The following is an 18,518-nucleotide window of genomic DNA, read 5'->3' as shown; positions in this document are numbered from 1 at the left end:
AAAATGCTCATTGGAGCATTTCAAATTTTGGATTTTCAGATTGGGGATGCTCGACTGGTAAACACAATGGAAATATTCCAAAATCTAAGAAAAAATCTGAAATCTGATATATTAATTGTTCTGGTCCCAAACATTTTGGATAAGGGACACTCAACCTACATGTCTTACTGATTTTCTGCCTGCTGAATCTGTCCATTTCTGATAGAGTTGTTGAAAGCTTCAGCTATAATAGAGGATTAATTTATTTCTCCTTGCAGTTCTACCAGTTTTTGCTTTATGTATTTTGACACCGTATTGCTAGACCTATACATGTTAAACATTGTTATATCTTCTTGGAGAATTGACCCAAAAGCATTTTATTATTATTTATTTATTTTTTTGATACAGAGTGTTGCTCTGTCACCCAGACTGCAGTGCAATGATGTGATCACAGTTCACTGCAGCCTTGAAATCCTGGGCTCAAGGGAATATCTTACCTCAGCCTCTTGAGTAGTGGGGACTATAGGTGTGTAGCACCATGCCTGACTGATTTTTCTATTTTTTGTAGAGGTGGATTTTGCTATGTTGCCTAGGCTGGTCTCGAACTCTTGGACTTAAGTAGTCCTCCATCCTCAGCCTCTCAAAAGTACTGGGATTACAGGCATGAACCACTGTGCTCAGCTGTAAAAGCATTTTGAAATGGCCCTCTTTGTATCTGACAACTTTCCTTGCTTTGAAGTTGGCTGTGTCTGAAATTAATATAGCTACTCTTTTTTATATGATTATTTGCCGTCTGTATGTCTCCTTTTGTAAGGTGTCTGTTAAAGTCTTTGGCCCATTTTTTTAATCAAGTTGCTTGTTTTCTTATTGTTGAATTTTAATCAACAATAAGAGAAAAGACTTAACAGTATTTGAGTCTTTGTATATTATAGATAACAGTCCTTTAAAAGATGTTTCTTTTGCAGACATTTTCTCCCAGTCTGTGGTTTGTATTCTCATTTTCTTGACATTCTCTTTTGTAGAGTGGAAGTTTTAAAATTTCTTTTGATTAGTGTTAATATGCTTTCTTGTGATTAGTGTTAATATGGTATATCTATATCCATTTACTTTTATTCTAGATGTGTTTTTACATTTAAAGTGAGTTTCTTATAGACAGCATGTAGTTGGGTATTGTTTTCTGATCCACTCTGACAATCTCTTAGTCGGTCATTTAGACTATTGTCATTCAAAGTGATTATTGATATAGTTGGATTATTATCTACCATATTTATTACTGTTTTTCTATTTGTTGTCCTGTTCTTTGTTCCTATTTTTGTCTTTTACACTTTTTATACTATTTGTGGTTTTAATTGAGCCTTTCCTGTGATTCCATTTTCTCTCCTTTCTTAGAATATTAGTTATACTTCTATTTTTACTTTTTAAAGTGATTTCACTAGAGTTTGCAATATATATTTACAGTAATCCAAGTCCACTTTCAAATAACCCTCTACTGCTTCAAGGTTACTATGGGTACCTTATAATTCTTTCCTCCCATCTTTTATTTTTTTCTTTTTTTTGGATACAGAGTCTTGTTCTGTTGCCCAGATTGGAGTGCAGTGGTGCCATCTCAGTTCACTGCAACCTCCACCTCCCGGGGTCAAGTGATTCTTGTGTTTCAACCTCCTGAGTAGCTGAGATTACAGGTGCCCACCACCAAGCCCGGCTAATTTTTGTATTTTTAGTAGTGACAGGGTTTTGTCATGTTGGGCAGACTGGTCTTGAACTCTTGACCTCAAGTGATCCACCTGCCTTGGCCTCCTAAAGTGCTGGGATTACAGGCGTGAGCCACTGTGCCCGGCCCGTTGTAGATATTACTATTTTTGACAAACTTATATGTTAGACCAATTAAGAATAAGAAAAATAAAAGTTATTTAGCCTTCACTTATTTCTGCGTTGATGCTCTTTTTTTCTTTCTTTCTTTTTGTTTTTTGTTTTTTTTTTTTTTTTTGGTAGAGATGGGGTCTTGCTATGAACTTCTGGCCTCAAGTGATTTTCCCACCTCAGCCTCCCAAAGCACTGGGATTACAGGTGTGAGCCACTGAGACCAGCTGTTGCTCTTTTTTTTTTTTTTAATAGAGATCTGAATTTCTAAACCATTTTCTTTCTCTTTAAATAATTTCTTTTAACATTTCTTGGAAGGCAGGTCTGCTGGCAACACATTCTGTCAACTTTTGTCAGAGAAAGTCTTTATTTCTTCACTTTTGAAGGATAGTTTCTCAAATTACAGAATTCTGTGTTGCTTTTTTTTTCCCTCTCAACATTTTAAATATTTTACTCCATTCTATTCTTGCCTGCATGGTTTCTGAGGAGAAGTCAGATATAATCTTTCTTTTTGCTCCTCTATAGGTAAAATGTTTTTTTCCTCTAGCTTTATCTTTGATTTTCTGTAGTTTGAATGTAATATGCATGGGTATAGTGTTTTTGGCATTTATCCTGCTTTCTGTTCTCTGAGCTTCCTGGATCTGTGATTTGGTGTCTGACATTAACTTAGGGGAAATTCTCAGTCATTATTGTTACAAATATATTTTTTTTATGTTCCATTTTTTCTTTCTTCTCCTTCCGGTATTCCCATTCACAACTACTTTTCGTAGTTGTCTCACAGTTCTTGGATATTCTGTTCTGTCCTTTCTAGTCTTTTCTCTCTTTGCCTTTCAGTTTTTGAGGTTTCTGTTGAAATATCTTCAACTTCAAAGATTTCTTTCCTCAGCTGTGTCTAGTCTACTAATAAGCCCTTCATTTATTCGTTTTATTTTTTTTTAGAGACAAGGTCTTTCTATGTTGTCTAGGCTGGTCTCCAACTCCTGGCCTCAAGTAATCATCCTGCCTGAGGCTTCCGAGTGACTGGGATTATGGGCCTGAGCCCCCACACCCACAAGCCCTTCATTTCTGTTACAGTGGTTTTGAGCTGTAGCATTTATGTTTTGAGTCATTCTTAGAATTTTCACCTATCTCTTTAAATTGCTTATCTATTCTTGTGTGATGTCTACTTTATCCATTAGAGCCCTTAGTATATCAATCACAGTTGTTCTAAATTACTGGTCTGGGATAATTCTGACATCCTTAATTGTATTGGAGTCTGGTTCTGATGCTTGTCTTGTCTTGTCAAAGTGTATTTTTTGCCTTTTAGTATGCTTGTATTTTTATTGTTTTGGATAGCTACACATGATGTACTGGGTAAAGGAATTGTTGTAATGTGCTGGTAAAGTATAGGGGGAGGAGTGTTCTATAGACCTGTGGTTAGGTCTCAGTTTTTCAGCAAATTTTTGCCTCCAGACTATGAACTTCATAAATACTTCTCAGCCCTTGCATCCCGCTCCTCCTTAGATGGGACGGGGTGGGTAGAGTGGGCTGCAGTTGGGAATTTCCCATTTTCCATGTGGAAGGCTAGAGGGGGATGGAGTTGGATATTTTCCTTACTTCACATGGAGGACTAGAGCTGTCTGGAATTGGGTATTTCCCTTCCCCCAGGTTAGTTAGGCTCTGACAAATTTCCAACAGATTTTTCTCTCCCAAGGGAGGCCTTGTTAAGAACAGGACACATTGGCATAGTTCAAAATGGCTTTTCCTGCCAGAAGCACAAGGGGATGTTTTTCGTATATTCATTGTGAGAAACCTGGTAGAGCTCCAGAAGGTAAAACTCACAAGAATCTGGGCCCTCTCTGATGACTGGTTCTCCATAGAGGTTTTATTATTTTTATTTTTTTGAGATAGAGTCTTGCTCTGTTGCCCAGCTCACTGCAACCTCTGCCTCCTGGGTTCAAGCGATTCTCATGTTTTAGCCTTATGAGTAGCTGGGACTGTAGGCATGTGCTACCATGCTTGGAGAATTTTTGTATTTTTAGTAGAGATGGGGTTTTACCACATTGACCAGGGTGGTCTTGAACTCCTGGCATCAAGCAATGTGCCAACTTCCGCCTCTCAAAGTGCTAAGATTACAGGCATGAGCCACCACACCCAGTTTCCACAGAGTGTATCTCTCAGATTTGTTTACACTGAATTTCCAGCAATGCATCAATTATAGTTCAGGTTTTCTTTCCCTGACTCTGGTGCCCACAGAGTTTTCTGCTCATGGGTTTCTGCCCTGGTAAGTTATGATTCTCTCTGTGTTTGCCTGTCTCTCCGATTTTGGGGTAGTTTGCCCCGCGACTTTACTTCTCTTAAGATTTGAGAAGAGTTGTTAATTTTTTAGTTTGTTTAGCTTTTTACTTGTCGTTAGGATGGAGCAGTGACTTCTAAGATTCTTCACATCAGACTGGACCCAAACAACTTTTGATGCAACTTAAAAAGACCCAGTAATGATTTAGATAACCCAATGTTCATCATTAACACAGAATTTTAAATATTTTAATGTTTTCCGGAGGCATTTTGAGCATTATCTTATTGATATCTTATTTTAAAATTTAATTTTGAAATTTTTATATTAACAACAGATGAATATGAACGGGAAGAAACCAGGCAAGTTTATATGGATCTAAATAATAACATTGAGGTGAGTGTTAATGAAATCTGAGTATTTTAAACATAGAAATTTCTAAGCAAATTATAGTGATTACCACAAACATATGGACAACTATTCTTACTGAAAAGATTATTATTTATTTGTTGATATATTATTGTATCACTAATAAAATTCCTAAGGTTCTATACTATGAGCATTAATGTTTTGTTATGTAGTAGCTTTTTGATTTATATGTTAGTGACATCACTTAATTTATCAAATATTTGCTGACTCTTGTCAGAAATCAGCACATTGTTACACATAACCATTAATTTGAAAACAGATAAAGTATTATTCATCTGTGTCTGGCTTCTGTTTACCTTTGTTATCTCGTCTCCTGTCATTCTTCACTTTGCTTTTCTGCTATAGTCACTCTTTTATGTTTCTCAAATTTGCTAAGCTCTTTCTGATGGTGCTTCTTTGAATTTGTACCTTTTCCAGAACTTTTATATCTAAGGTCTTATGCACATTTCTAAAGTTCATTTTTCTTTTTTTGTTATTCTCCCCTTAATACTTTATCTAAAATTTCTATTTGATTATTCTATATATATCCACCTCATTTAACTTTTCTTAAGAGCACATAAAGCTACTTGGCATTTATTTGATATATATATGTGTGTGTGTGTGTATTTGCATTCTTTTTTACACTTTATTATAAGTCCCAGTAGGGTAGAGACTTTGTCTTCTATCCCTATTGCCTAAAACAGTTCCTGGCACATAATAGGCACTCAGTAATTAATTAATTAATTAATTAACCTGATTTTACAAAGCAAGATTTGTTGAAAGCTGAATGAACACATGCTGCCAGATGATGGAAGTGTAACTTCGGATTCATGTTGAGAGGCCTCACTTTAGTGGAGAAGACATAAATAAATAAGCACAAATAAATATGAAATTACAGATTTTGATACATGCTATTAAGTAAATGGCTGGTGTACGAACAATCCATTTGCTGCTGTTTTGTATTGTATAACATGTTGCCAGTGCATTTAAGCATTTGGGAAACTAACATAAGGCCCTCTTAATACATTTTTAGTAAGTAATTCAAATTACAATTTTTAATTATTCCAAATTGTGTGGTTTTAAATTTAATGATCACATGATACAAATTTGATAATATTTTCATAGTTTGAAGAAAGCTATTTGAAAAAATCTAAGTGTGATTCTTAAAAGTTAAACTTTATATTTCAGAAAATGGTAACAGCTTTTGAGGAACTTCGTGTGCAAGCTGAGAATTCCAGACTGGAAATGCATTTTAAGTGTAGGGATAGGGATCTTACTTAATTTTTATATTACTGTTTTGCTATTTATATTTTTATTGGATTCCATTAATGTTTTCATCTCTTTAGCCTGATGCTCTCAACTATTTTCTATTTTCTTTATTTCTGTAAGCCCTCTAAATCTTGTGGAATGTGGCAGGGAATTAATACTTGTTAAAAATAGTTTTGGGCTTTAAAACTATGTCTTTCATGAAATCAAACTAATTTTATTTTTTTTAGAAATGTGATTTGGTCTCTTTTTACATATCTTGGTATAGTATGCATGTTAAAATAATTTTATATATATCATATTATATCTACTTAAAGCCTGTTGTTTCAGATTAGTGTGTTTTAGAGGATAAACTTTTATATATAAGAATTGTAAAATTTTAGGTTATTATAACTGATATTATTTATATTTAGTATTTTACTAAACAGAAAATAAGGAAGAAAACAGCAATTTTAACCCATTACAAACTTTTAGAGTTTAATATAATTTAGAGATAAAGAGGTGAAATAAACTTTAAATTTTGTTTGTAATAGAAATGTGATACAATTATGTTATGACATTACAGTATATTTGTTTTATTTTTAAAGTAAAGGAAGATTATGAAAAAATCCAACACCTTGAACAAGAATACAAGAAGGAAGTAAATGACAAGGAAAAGCAGGTTTTTTTTAAAAAAAAAACTCTTTGTATTCTTTATATTTGCTAATTCATTAAATACTTAAAATTTCAAAAGAAGTTTATATTTGCTGAATGTATGATAAATTCCTATGAGAGAATTTTAGTATTATACATATCTAAATATTTAACCTTTAGATTCACTTAATTTTTGTTGACTCAAATATGTACTCACTCTAGCTTTTTTTGCGTTTTAATCAATTATTCTATAATATTTATATCAGTAATAGGATATTGCCTCAAAATATATTAGTTTGTGAGAAATTTTGTTCAGACAAAAACTTCATAAAATGTATAAATGATCATTGACTACTCAACTTACATTTTGCAGTTTGTTTTGAAATGTGCTATTCATAATACCAATGAAGAGGAACTAAAATATTCTGTTGCTTCTTTCTTTTTTCTTTTTTAGCCTAAGAAAACAAGACACAGATGCTTTTTTATATTAATGTCACGTAGTGGAAGACTTGAAAATGTTAACTCTATATCCTTTGGCATTCACAAGAATGTTTCAGATTATTATTATGCCATCTCTATCAGTTTCAAGTCTTTTGCTTCCCAAATGGAAAGCAATATATATAATAGAATCCTTTTCTATTTCTCACTATATTTGCAGTTTTTCTTGTCTGATTTGCCACAAGATGTCTTCTAACCTGGTTAACAGGGATATCTACTTAATAATTTAAAAAATTAATTCACAGTACAGAGAGGATAATAAAAACCACAAAAATAGAGTGAAGTACTAAAACGCTTTTTGGTGTTCTAGGTGCATGGGCAGAGCTTACAGATTGTTGGGCTTCCTTCCAAAATGATGGCATGGCCAGCTAGTGCTTTTACTGAGGACTCCTAAATGTCGTTATTTGTAACAATTTTTTTTTGCTGGGGCTTTCTAAATTCTTGCTTGCGGATACAAACTTGGCTGATGGCATTCTGGAGCTGGATTGGGCAGGATAGCAAAGACAGACTGAATCTTACCATTATATATGTTGATTTTTCCATTATATATACCCCCACCCATCCCTGTGCCTGGAATACCCATGTTTAGAGATTGCCTTTTTCAATTTGATATGCCACTGTCTCTTACAAAGATAATAGGGCCAGTTCTCTGACTACATTGGCTGCCAGGGAGTAGAGTACCAGTGTGGGAGGGTTAAGTGGACCAGCTGAAAAACATGTAGACAAGTACATAAAATAATTGTAGGTATTATGAATGTTAAGGTGTCATATTTAACTTTTTATATTGATAATGTATTATTTAAATATTTTAGGTGTCACTACTATTGATCCAAATCTCTGAGAAAGAAAATAAAATGAAAGATTTAACGTTTCTGCTAGAGGAATCCAGAGATAAAGTTAATCAATTAGAGGAAAAGACAAGTAAGAATTTATATAAGATAATATAATGTACCTTATGTATTCCTCTTGTTATGTTCGAAATGTTGGCTTTCATTACAAGTTTGTTTTAATGCTTTCTAGTACTGTAATTCTCAATCTGAGTTGGTTTTGTTGGAGGAGGGCATAATAGATTAATCTGGGAAGCTTTTGTAAAATACATATACTCTTCTTTTCCCTTTTCCATGCTCTTACCTTTTTCAAATGTTTCAACTATATGCTCCACAAAGATAGAGACCTTGTCTTTTTTGTTCACTGACTTGAAACTGTTTGTTGCATTCCAAGTGTCGAGAACAGTGCCTGGCACATATAAGACACTCAAAATTAATAATATTATTATTTTTTGAGATGGAGTCCCACTCTATCACCCAGGCTGGGGTGCAGTGGCACAATCTTGGCTCACTGCAACCTCTGCCTCCTGAGTTCAAGTGATTCTCCTGTCTGAGCCTCCCTAGTAGCTGGGACTACAGGTGTGTACCACCACGCCCGGCTAATTTTTGTATTTTCTTGGAGACAGGGTTTCACCATGTTGCCCAGGCTGATCTTGAACTCCTGACCTCAGGTAGTCCACCTGTCTCAACCTCCCAAAGTTCTGGGATTACAGGCATGAGCCACTGTGCCTAGCAAAAATTATTTTTTGAATGAACAAATCGTATGGGAGCACGATGGAGAGAGTTACTGATTTTTCCCAGAGAGAGACCTGTAGAAAGGCAGTAGGAAAAAACTGTTGAACTGTTTAAAAGTTTACTAGACAGTGAACTGGAGGAGACAATATAGGTGGAATAAATGGCTTGTGCAAGTCATGGAAGTAGAAATGTTAGGGTATATTTTTAGTAAACTGACTGGTGTGGCAATATCTTATTGAACTCAGGCAGATGAAATTGTAAAAGATTTGGATCCCTTTATGAAGGATCCTGAGTGTAGTGTCATGTTTAGACTCTCTTATTAGTGAATATTTTTCAAACTTTTCCAAAAGGCAGGACACTTAGAAGGCATAGTGTTTGTGAAACACCATGCACCTTGCAGAACATTATAGAGATCTTATGTTTTACTGTTCTTCAAAACGTTCTCTTTTCTTCATATGGCAAATGATTATCTGGTTTCTGCCAATCTATACCTGCTAATTTCATCTTACTGTCATAACTATGTGATATTCTCCAGATATATTGAAATAATTTAACTTCACTTATATTTTGTGATCTTTCAATCCCACCCCATGCTTTTGGCTACTACCTCTACTCAAAATGAATCTCTTCTCTCCACCCCACGTCTGTTGGCTAAATTCTTAGTAATGGCGTAAGCATTACCTGTTTGTCTGTCCCCTGTGACTAGGAGTGTCTTGAGGAAGGATTGGGTTTTAAATATCTTTGTAACTATAGTGCCTAGTATATTGTTATGCATATAATATGAGTTCAATAGTTGGATGAATGAAATAATATTTAATCTTATCATATAAACTGAAAAAAGTAATACATAACTATAATTCTATATGATTTCTGTAGACTCATACCCACTGAAATGTGTTCATTTAAGTGATTTTTCATTGTTTCCCATATGTGTGTATCTTCTGCTTATTTTTCTCTGTGTTCAGTGTGGATATTTTTTACTAATCTGTTATCTGATCCTGCCTGTGATATGTCTAATTTGCTTTAAACCCATCTACTGAATTCTTTACTTTAAATGAATCATATATTTTTCATTTTGAAGTTTCCATTTGATTACTTAAGAGTTCAATTCTCTGGTTAAGTTTTCTCCTCTTTTAAAAATCTCATTTTTCACCTCTTAAATATATATTCATCATTGATACTTTATAGCTATTCTCTGTTTATTTTAATATATGTCTCATCTGTTGGTTTATTTCTGTTGTTTCTTTTTTAAAACTGTGGTAAAATATGTGTGACATAAAATTTACCACGTTAATAATATTTAAGTGTCCAGTTCTGTAGCATTAAGTATGTTCACATTGTTATTCAACCATAACCACCATCTGTCTTCTCCAAGAACTCACCATCCAAGAACTCTTCATCTTGCAAAATGGAAACTCTGTACCCATTAAAAAATAGCATTCCATTCCCTTCTTCCTGCAGCTTCTGGCAACCACTATTTGATTTTCTTTCTTTTTACTTTTACTTTTTAATTTTGCTGTTTGGGCATTTGTTCTTATCCTTTGGTGTGCCCAGTAATTTTTAAAATTAAATTCTGTACATTGTAATAAGAAAAATCTTGGAGCTTCCCGAAGATGTTGTCTTTTCTCTGCTAGAGAGAAATTGGGTGTGTGTTGGGTTGATTATCTGAATCCAGTTAGAGACTGAGCTAAATGAAAGGAAACTGGCCAAGTATATAAGGTTTTTCAAGTCTTCAATTTTGTTTCTTTAGCTCTTTGAGACGTCTCAAAAGTAAGCTGGCTTTTCTGTTCCTTAGCAACAGGCCTCTCTGCCTGGTTTAAGACAACATCTTAGTCTTTTGTTTATACCCAGATCGGCAGATATCAGTTGTACTTTATCAGTTCACTTTCAGCATTTTCTTTTAAGAATCTTAGCCCATTTAGTCCTTTTATGTCATTCTGCCGTTTTTGGTTGTTTCCAGCGTGAGAGTTGGTATGCTACTAACTACTCCACCCTGCCTAGAAATATTCATTTAAATTAATTATGATCGGCTAATTTTTGTTTTTCTTTTTAATGTTTGCTTGTTATTACCTAATTTATTTTGTCACTTGCTAATAATAGTTGGTTCCTAAAGAGTATTAATTATCAAAAATTAAGTAGATAACAATAATATTTTACATGATTTCATTATTTCTTGTGGCTGAACAGTATTCCAATTTGTGTGTGTGTGTATATATATATATATGTATGTATACATTTCTTTATCCAGTCATCTGTTGATGAACACCAGTTGATTCCATATTGCTGCTATTGTGAATAGTGCTACAATAGGTGTATTTTAGTTCTATAGACAGGACATTATTATTACTGTTTTATACAGACAGTATTTATTTCATTTTACCCATGTATTTTTTTTTCAATTTCTTTGCTGTTTTTTTTTTTGTATCTTAAACTTTTCGTTCAGATCATTTTCTTTCTGTTTAAAATAGGAATATTTAAAATCTCCTTTAGTGAGAATATGTTTGTGATTAGCTGTCAGAGATTCCATTTGTCTGAAAATTTATTTATTCATTCTCATCCATAAAGGATATGTTTGCATGATATGTCTTTCTAGGTTGGCACACCATATGTTATTTTTAGACATTTCTTTTAGCACATGGAAGGTATTATTTTACTTTCATTCTTTCTTTCTTTCTTTTTTTTTTTTTTCCGAGATGGAGTCTCGCTCTGTTGCCCAGGCTGGAGTGCAGTGGGACAATCATGGCCTCAAGTGATCCTCCCAACTCAGCCTCCCGAGTAAATGGGATACGGGCAGATGCCACTACACCTGGCTAATTTTAAAATTTTTTGTGGAGACAGGGTCTCACTATGTTGCCCAGGATGGTCTCAAACTCCTGGGCTCAAGCAATCCTCCTGCCTTGGCTTCACAAAGTCCTGAGATTACAGATGTGAACCACCACACCTGGCTTACTATGTTGGTTTTAAGAAGTCAGTAGTATCTTTTCAGATTTTCTTCATCTTTGATTTTTAGCATTTACAGTATAATATGTTTACTCATAGGCTTAGTTTTGTTTAATAACTTCTTCAATCTATAAATTACTGTCTGTTACTATTGTGTCTTGGAAATTCTCAACAATAATCTCTTCAGATATTGTATTTACTCTACTTTCTGTTTCCTCATTTTCTGAGTAAGAAAAAAATGTTGAGGGAAAAAACCCATGTTGCTTCTTGGGAGGCTAAGGTGGAAGGATCACTTGAGCCCAGGAGTTTGAGGTTACAGTGAGCTATGATTGCTCCATTGCACTCCAGCCTGGGTGGCAGAGTGAGACCCTGTCTCAAAACAAACAAACAAACAAACAAACAAACAAAACAAACAAACCAAACCCGAAACCAAAGTAAAAACCTACATTAATTTTCTAATTCTTCTTTGACTCTTAATCTCTTTTTCCTATTTCAACAGTTTTGCCTTTCTATACCTTATCCTAGATAATTTCTTTTTACCTATCTTGTAATTCACTAATTTTCTTCTCTTTTATTTCTCACACATTATGAAATTCCTCCATTTAATTTTAGTTACTAAGATGTTTATTTTAAGATGTTATTTTTCTTTTTCTAAGCTGCCATTCTACTTTATCTAGTTTTCTATTCTTATTTTCAAGGTTGTCTTTTCTTTAAATATACAAATCATAGCTATTTTATATTCCTTTTCTGATAATTTTTTATTTTAAATGTTTGTGATTCTCATTCTGTCTTGTTTATGATAGTTTTTAGTCAAAGTGCCTTGTTTGCTTGTGTGCCTTATTGTTTTTGACTTTATGCTCAATTTTTTTACGTGAAAAAAAAAAGATTACTTATAGGAATAAGTTAAGGCCTGCTTAACATCCCCCTGGGAGGATTTGCTTTCCCCCCCCCCCCATGCACATGGTGTTTCTATCCATTTGGGACAACCTTAAGTCAGCTTGAAGGCTTGGGGTGTCCTGAACCACTCAGGTGATTTCAACCTGGGCTGCAAATCTGCCTCTGAGTTGGTTTACTTTTGCTTGCTCCTTACATCAAAACTGTCCCAATTTATTGTACAAAAGTTTACTTCTTAGACTTTCTCTACTCTCTGTAGTCTTTGGGTTTTCATATATCTTAAATTCTTTATCCCATCATATTTTAAACCAAAAGTCCAACTTTGCCAGGGTTTGCAAATGCCCTTTGGGCACAAACAAGTTTTGTGGGTACCTTACTTCTATAGGTTTCTATTTTCTCTTCATTTTTGGCCTGGCAAATTCCTATTTTGTCAGGAGCTTAATGCTTTAATATTCTTAATATTTGATCTTGAATTTTTATTCCCGTTTACAGGAGTGTTTAAATGACAAAACTCATCATTATCCCTTTGGAGTTTTCAGTTTCAATTTTATGTATTACTTCTAGTAATTTTATTGATTTACTGATATCTTCCTTTAGTTTACAAAGTATGTGATAATACTTATTTTTAAGTTTCATAACCAATAATTCCAAAATCTGAAATCTTTGCAGATCTAAGTTGGCCTTTTGTTCACTTTGCTGACTCTGTTCATGGTGCTTTGTTTCCCATTGTGTTTGTTGATTGTGAGGTCATGTAACTTTATTTGTGTAAATTCTTTAAGGCCTGGATTAGCAGTATATTAGGCCTGGAGAAAATTTGCATGTTCCATTTTCTAGGATCCTGGGGAAACTTAGGAGCACTTCAAATTAAATTTTGGCTTGGAGCTCTTTTGAACATTCTGGCAGTATACATTCTGTTCCCATATATGACTAAGGGCTAGTTTGTGCTTATGATTTTTCAGGGGAAACATTTATTACCAGACCATAAGAAATAGTATCATAATGGACACCACAATCATTACTCAACATTTCCCTCTCTCCAGGTTAACTTTTTCATTTTTTTGTTTTGTTTTGTTGTTGTTGTTGTTGTTGTTATTGTTTTTGACAGAGTCTCAGTCTGTCACCAGGCTGGAGTGCAATGGTGTGATCTCGGCTTGCTCAACCTCTGCCTCCCTGGTTCAAGTGATTCTCCTGCCTCAGCCTCCCCAGTAGCTGGGACTACAGGCACACACCACCATGCCCACCTAATTTTTGCATTTTTAGTAGAGACGGGGTTTCACCATGTTGGCCAGGATGGTCTCGAACTCCTGACCTCGTGATCTGCCCACCTTGGTCTCCCAAAGTGCTGGGATTACAGGCATGAGCCACCGGGCCTGGCCCAGATTTACTTTTTCTATTTTTTCCTCAGAGTTGGACCAATGACCCTTTCATTCTATGTAGGTTTTTCAGAATGGAATTTTAAAAATATAAACTTGGCACATACTTCTGTTGCTTAACATCCTTCATTGTTTTGCATGGTCTTCATGAATTATGAACCAGAAGACTCTGAACAAGTTATATAAGTCCTGTTATGATCTTGTCCTTATTATCCTTCCAATCATATCTCCTGTGACTTACTCGTTATACTTCAAGCCTTATGCTCCTAAAATACATTTTCTTTAGATGCCAGAATGTGTCATTCTATCTCTTCTGTGTTCCATGCTCTTACACTTGCCTGTGACCTTTTCTCTCCTAACTCCCATTACCTTTGCTAATTCTTACTGTCTTTCAAATGTTTCAACTCAGCTGCTACTTTCTGGAAGTCTTTAAACTTTCTCCATCTCCCTGTACCTCTAACTCTGACTGATCTTATTTGACTTAGGTGTCTCCTCTATGTAAACTCGCAGAACTTCTAGTGAGTACCTATCAGCGCAATCATTGTTTATTTGCCTGCCTGACCAATATACTGTAAATTATCATGAATATTAAGGTCCAGTTTCTACCATATATCACCATTATTATCGTGTTAATAGCAGTTATCATTTATTGATTATAGATTAGACACTGTGCTTGAGCATTTTAAGTTGCATTATCTTGTTTACTTCTAACAGCAGGTAACTCTTCATAATATGAATAATTATCATTATTCTAATATTCCAGGTGGGAAAAGTAGTCAGACTGGTTAAGTATCATGCCCGAGGCCAGGTAGCTTAGTAAAAGGAAACTGTATAATTTGAATCCAGAGAATATAATGAACTTCTTTTTTCTATTGTTTTTATGATGTTTAAAAATGAGTGCATAAATATGAACCATATAGACTAGTACCTGAGACTTAGTATTTATTAAAAATGGGCTCTTAAGTGGAGTCAAAAGCTTTTATTTGTCATTTAATAAATAAAGAGAATATTTTGAAAAATAAAAAAACAAGATAATCAATAATGAAAATAAAATCATGAATAATTTTACCCTCAGGAGATAAATTACTTTTCATATTTTAGTGTGTATCTTTTCCTTTTGCATGCAGTATTTAAATATTGTTTTAAACCCACTCTTTTTATTCTACATTTTATGAATATCCAAATTAGTAATCAATCAATAAAATTTGTGTTAAAAAATGTAAATCCTTAAATATTTATTTTTGAGTTATTGGGAGATAACAGTCTTGGTAAGTCAGTAAAGCTTGATGGTGACCAATATTTGTGTGTTTATATTTGCATATTTCCCCCTCATTTTGTACTATTATCTAATGGAGGAAAAAGACTAATTGTCACAAATAATAATTAGTTTTCTTGGTATATATCTTCTGCTAATTACGATCTATTTATAACTTTCTCTTTTAGAATTACAGAGTGAAAACTTAAAACAATCAATTGAGAAGCAGCATCATTTGACTAAAGAACTAGAAGATATTAAAGTGTCATTACAAAGAAGTGTGGTATGATTTAAAAACTCAGTAATGTGTAATAAGTCTCACACTATCACTCAGTCAACAAATATTTATTAAATACTAATACAATGTACAAGGACCTGGAGTTTCAAATAGATAGAGAAGGCACAATCCTAGTCTGCAAAATGCTATAGTTTAGAGACATTGCATAAAAACACATCAAAAGTATAATTAAGATACAAGACCCTGGACAGGTGCCAACAGGGTAGTTTAGGTAATAAATCAATAGTTCTAAGAATTGAAAGAATAGTATGGCTGGGTTGGCTAGGAAGGCTCCATGGAGGAGTTGGAACTATAGGTGGGATATGGAGAATAGTGAATTGAAATAAGAGTAGTGGGTGGGCATTTGAGGGTAGGGAGGAGGAATAATAGGAAAATATGAGGGTGGGAAAGGGGAAGTAAATGTATAGAAGCAGATAAGTTTCGCTTTTTTGGTTAAGGCCTTTGGATCATTGCTCTTATTTTATACTTTATTTCATTTAGAGTACTCAAAAGGCTTTAGAGGAAGATTTACAGATAGCAACAAAAACAATTTGTCAGCTAACTGAAGAAAAAGAAGCTCAAATGGAAGCATTTAATAAAGCTAGAGCTGCTCATTCATTTGTGGTTACTGAATTTGAAACTACCATCTGCAGCTTGAAAGAATTATTGAGAACAGAACAGCAAAGGTAAAATATATATTATTTTTAATACATAAAATAAGTGAATAAAAAACAATTTACTTTTAATATTCAATGCCATTTTCTTTGCATTGCCAACTGATGTATAATTCATATAACAACTATAGTCAGGTATCTTATGTATAAAGTGGGAATACATTTTAAAAGTTTCTTTGGATAGACAGATATCTTAGGAAAAGATGTAAAAGAAGATGTTCTCTAGGATAGTTCCCATGTGTGCTTTGCCATAGAATTTAGTTATATATATAAACTCATGAAAGGTTGATGCAGTGATTTATTTAATGACTGTAGATTATTATTAACTTCCTAGAAGTAACTTCTAGACTGTAGGGTTTATCTTACTGAGGTCTGTAGACCTTTCTGATTTATAAGTTTAGCAGCTAACCTGGTATAGGTACTACTCTATGTTTATTAAATTAACCAATTACTCTGTATCAATTTAATTAATATAATTATTAACTTAATAAATGGTTTAACAAATGTGATTACATAAAAAATAAACTAGTATTTTCACTTCATCTAAATAGCGGTTTTTCTAACACTTGAGTGTTAAGACTCTATTTTTCACTACTTTATATTAAAGAAATATTTATATAAAGCTGTGTTAGGAGGCCTAGATAATTATTTTTTTGTCTCACTAGCATTATGGTTAATTAAGTTTGGTAGGATAAAGGAGAACACGTTTCTCTCTGAAGCCACAGCCGGGGCCTAGCAATATTTTTTCTCCATTGCTTGTGCATGGTGAGGGAAAACTAGCCTTTCTAGCTCCCCTAATTTACATATTTTTGATTGACCTATGCAGTGATTTTTCATTTTTAAAATGGTAAGTTACCTAAGATTCATCTATCCCTATTACCTCAGTGTTATACTTTGAGGAAACAGAAAGCCAGAGAAATTAACCAAATTATACATATTCTCATAATTATATTGTTCCTAAGGCAGAATTCAGTATAATAGTAGTTACATACTCAATCTCTTTCAGAGTTCTAGGATGTGTTAATCTGATTATCATCAACAGCTAAGAGAAAACTTATACCATAAGCTTTAAGATATATATGTATATTACATAAAAGTAATATACAATTATGTATTTATAATAGTAATATCTTATTTTAAAATGTTACACTGTATGGCACAGAGTAGGTACTTAATAAGTGTTTAAGAATCCAGTGGGTGAATCTATTTTAAGATGTATCAGTTGCTGAATTGCACCAATTTTAGTTATGAGATGAATTCTGACTAAAATAATATTTTGTATTGAAAATGATATATTTTACAAGATTGGAAAAAAGTGAAGATCAATTGAAAATACTTACCATGGAGCTTCAAAAGAAATCAAGTGAACTGGGTAAGACTTAGAGAATAATGTGTGTTCCTTAATAATACTAGCTTATTATAAAATCATAAACACTGTTTTGAAATAAAATATAATTTCCTCTCTGTCATTTGCCAGTAGAGATTGCTTGATAATATTTTTATTTCAATATTTGAAGGTAGAAAATTTAAAACTTAAGAAAGACTATTTTATTATGCAGTTAATAGATATTTAGAAGTGTGGGGAGCCTAAGAGAGGACTGAGGCTCCTAACAGAATACAACTAAGAGAAGTTGATATTCTGCTTTTTTTATTTTAGGATTCAGAGACCTTAATAATTCTTAGTGAGAAATGTCTGTTATTGTTTAATTGAATTTTGAAATTTAATTGCTTGTTGTGTTAGATTATGTACTATTCACAGGAAAATGTGATCCTATTTTATCATAGGTATTATTAAAATTCAACAACTTTCATGGCCAAAAGAGAGAGACATTCTCTACAGTAGTTATTTTATAATTTATGGCCATGTAATTAGATAATTCTAATAACCTATGCTTCATTTTCATAAATCTTCATATCTATAAATGTAGAAAATTACAAAGCATAAAATATTTTCCAATTTTAGTGAAAACAAAATTTTTATAAATTAAAAATATTCATGAATTGGCAAATATTTTATAAAATATTTTCATAACTTTATATAAGCTTTATTATTAGATTTAACTACTTATATAATTAAAATAATTGTCAACTAAAATATTATCTAGTATCTGAAATGTGTGCTTTACATTTCACAAGTAGTTAGGTTTTGGACCGTATGAACTTTTGGACCATATTTATGCTTATTTTTGTGAGGCTTAATTTTCCACTATAGATTAACCCTTTATCATCTAAAATTGTACTATCAAATGCAAATAATTTTATCTTCTTAGGATAAGTTTAAATTAAAAAGGTTATAATATAAACCATTCCATTTTTTATTCCTCCTTCGAGCATAAAGTACTGTTTTAAATCATTATATATACCTATACTTACTTTAAAAAAATTATTGCTATGCTTTAAGTTCTAGGGTACATGTGTATAACACATAGGTTTGTTACGTAGGTATACATGTGCCACATTGGTTTGCTGCACCCCTCAACTCGTCATTAACATTAGGTATTTCTCCTAATGCTATCCCTCCCCCAGCCCCCCACCCCCCAACAGGTCCTGGTGTGTGATGTTCCCCTGCCTGTGTCCATGTGTTCTCATTGTTCAACTCTCACTTATGAGTGAGAACATGCGGTGTT

The 18,518-nt window shown here is 33.3% G+C and overlaps 1 protein-coding gene across 4 annotated transcripts in view; it reads left to right on the top strand.

Moving 5' to 3' along the window:
• Positions 1 to 18,518, top strand: part of SYCP1 (synaptonemal complex protein 1) — a 110,796-nt gene that overhangs the window by 14,948 nt on the left and 77,330 nt on the right. For all 4 annotated transcript variants that reach the window (XR_010583610.1, XM_045365098.2, XM_045365107.2 and 1 more), the window contains exons 9-15: positions 4,449 to 4,507; positions 5,708 to 5,777; positions 6,373 to 6,446; positions 7,729 to 7,837; positions 15,129 to 15,223; positions 15,719 to 15,903; positions 17,196 to 17,263. Coding sequence is in view for 3 of the 4 variants with exons in the window: in XM_045365098.2 (XP_045221033.2) it covers positions 4,449 to 4,507; positions 5,708 to 5,777; positions 6,373 to 6,446; positions 7,729 to 7,837; positions 15,129 to 15,223; positions 15,719 to 15,903; positions 17,196 to 17,263 (660 nt within the window). In the remaining variant the exon portion in view is untranslated. The remainder of the gene's footprint in view (positions 1 to 4,448; positions 4,508 to 5,707; positions 5,778 to 6,372; positions 6,447 to 7,728; positions 7,838 to 15,128; positions 15,224 to 15,718; positions 15,904 to 17,195; positions 17,264 to 18,518) is intronic.

The sequence above is a fragment of the Macaca fascicularis genome, chromosome 1 (assembly GCF_037993035.2).
Source record: "Macaca fascicularis isolate 582-1 chromosome 1, T2T-MFA8v1.1".
Classification (NCBI taxonomy): domain Eukaryota; kingdom Metazoa; phylum Chordata; class Mammalia; order Primates; family Cercopithecidae; genus Macaca; species Macaca fascicularis.
The sequence above is the reverse complement of the archived record's forward strand: the minus strand, read 5'-3'. Positions and strand labels throughout refer to the sequence as shown.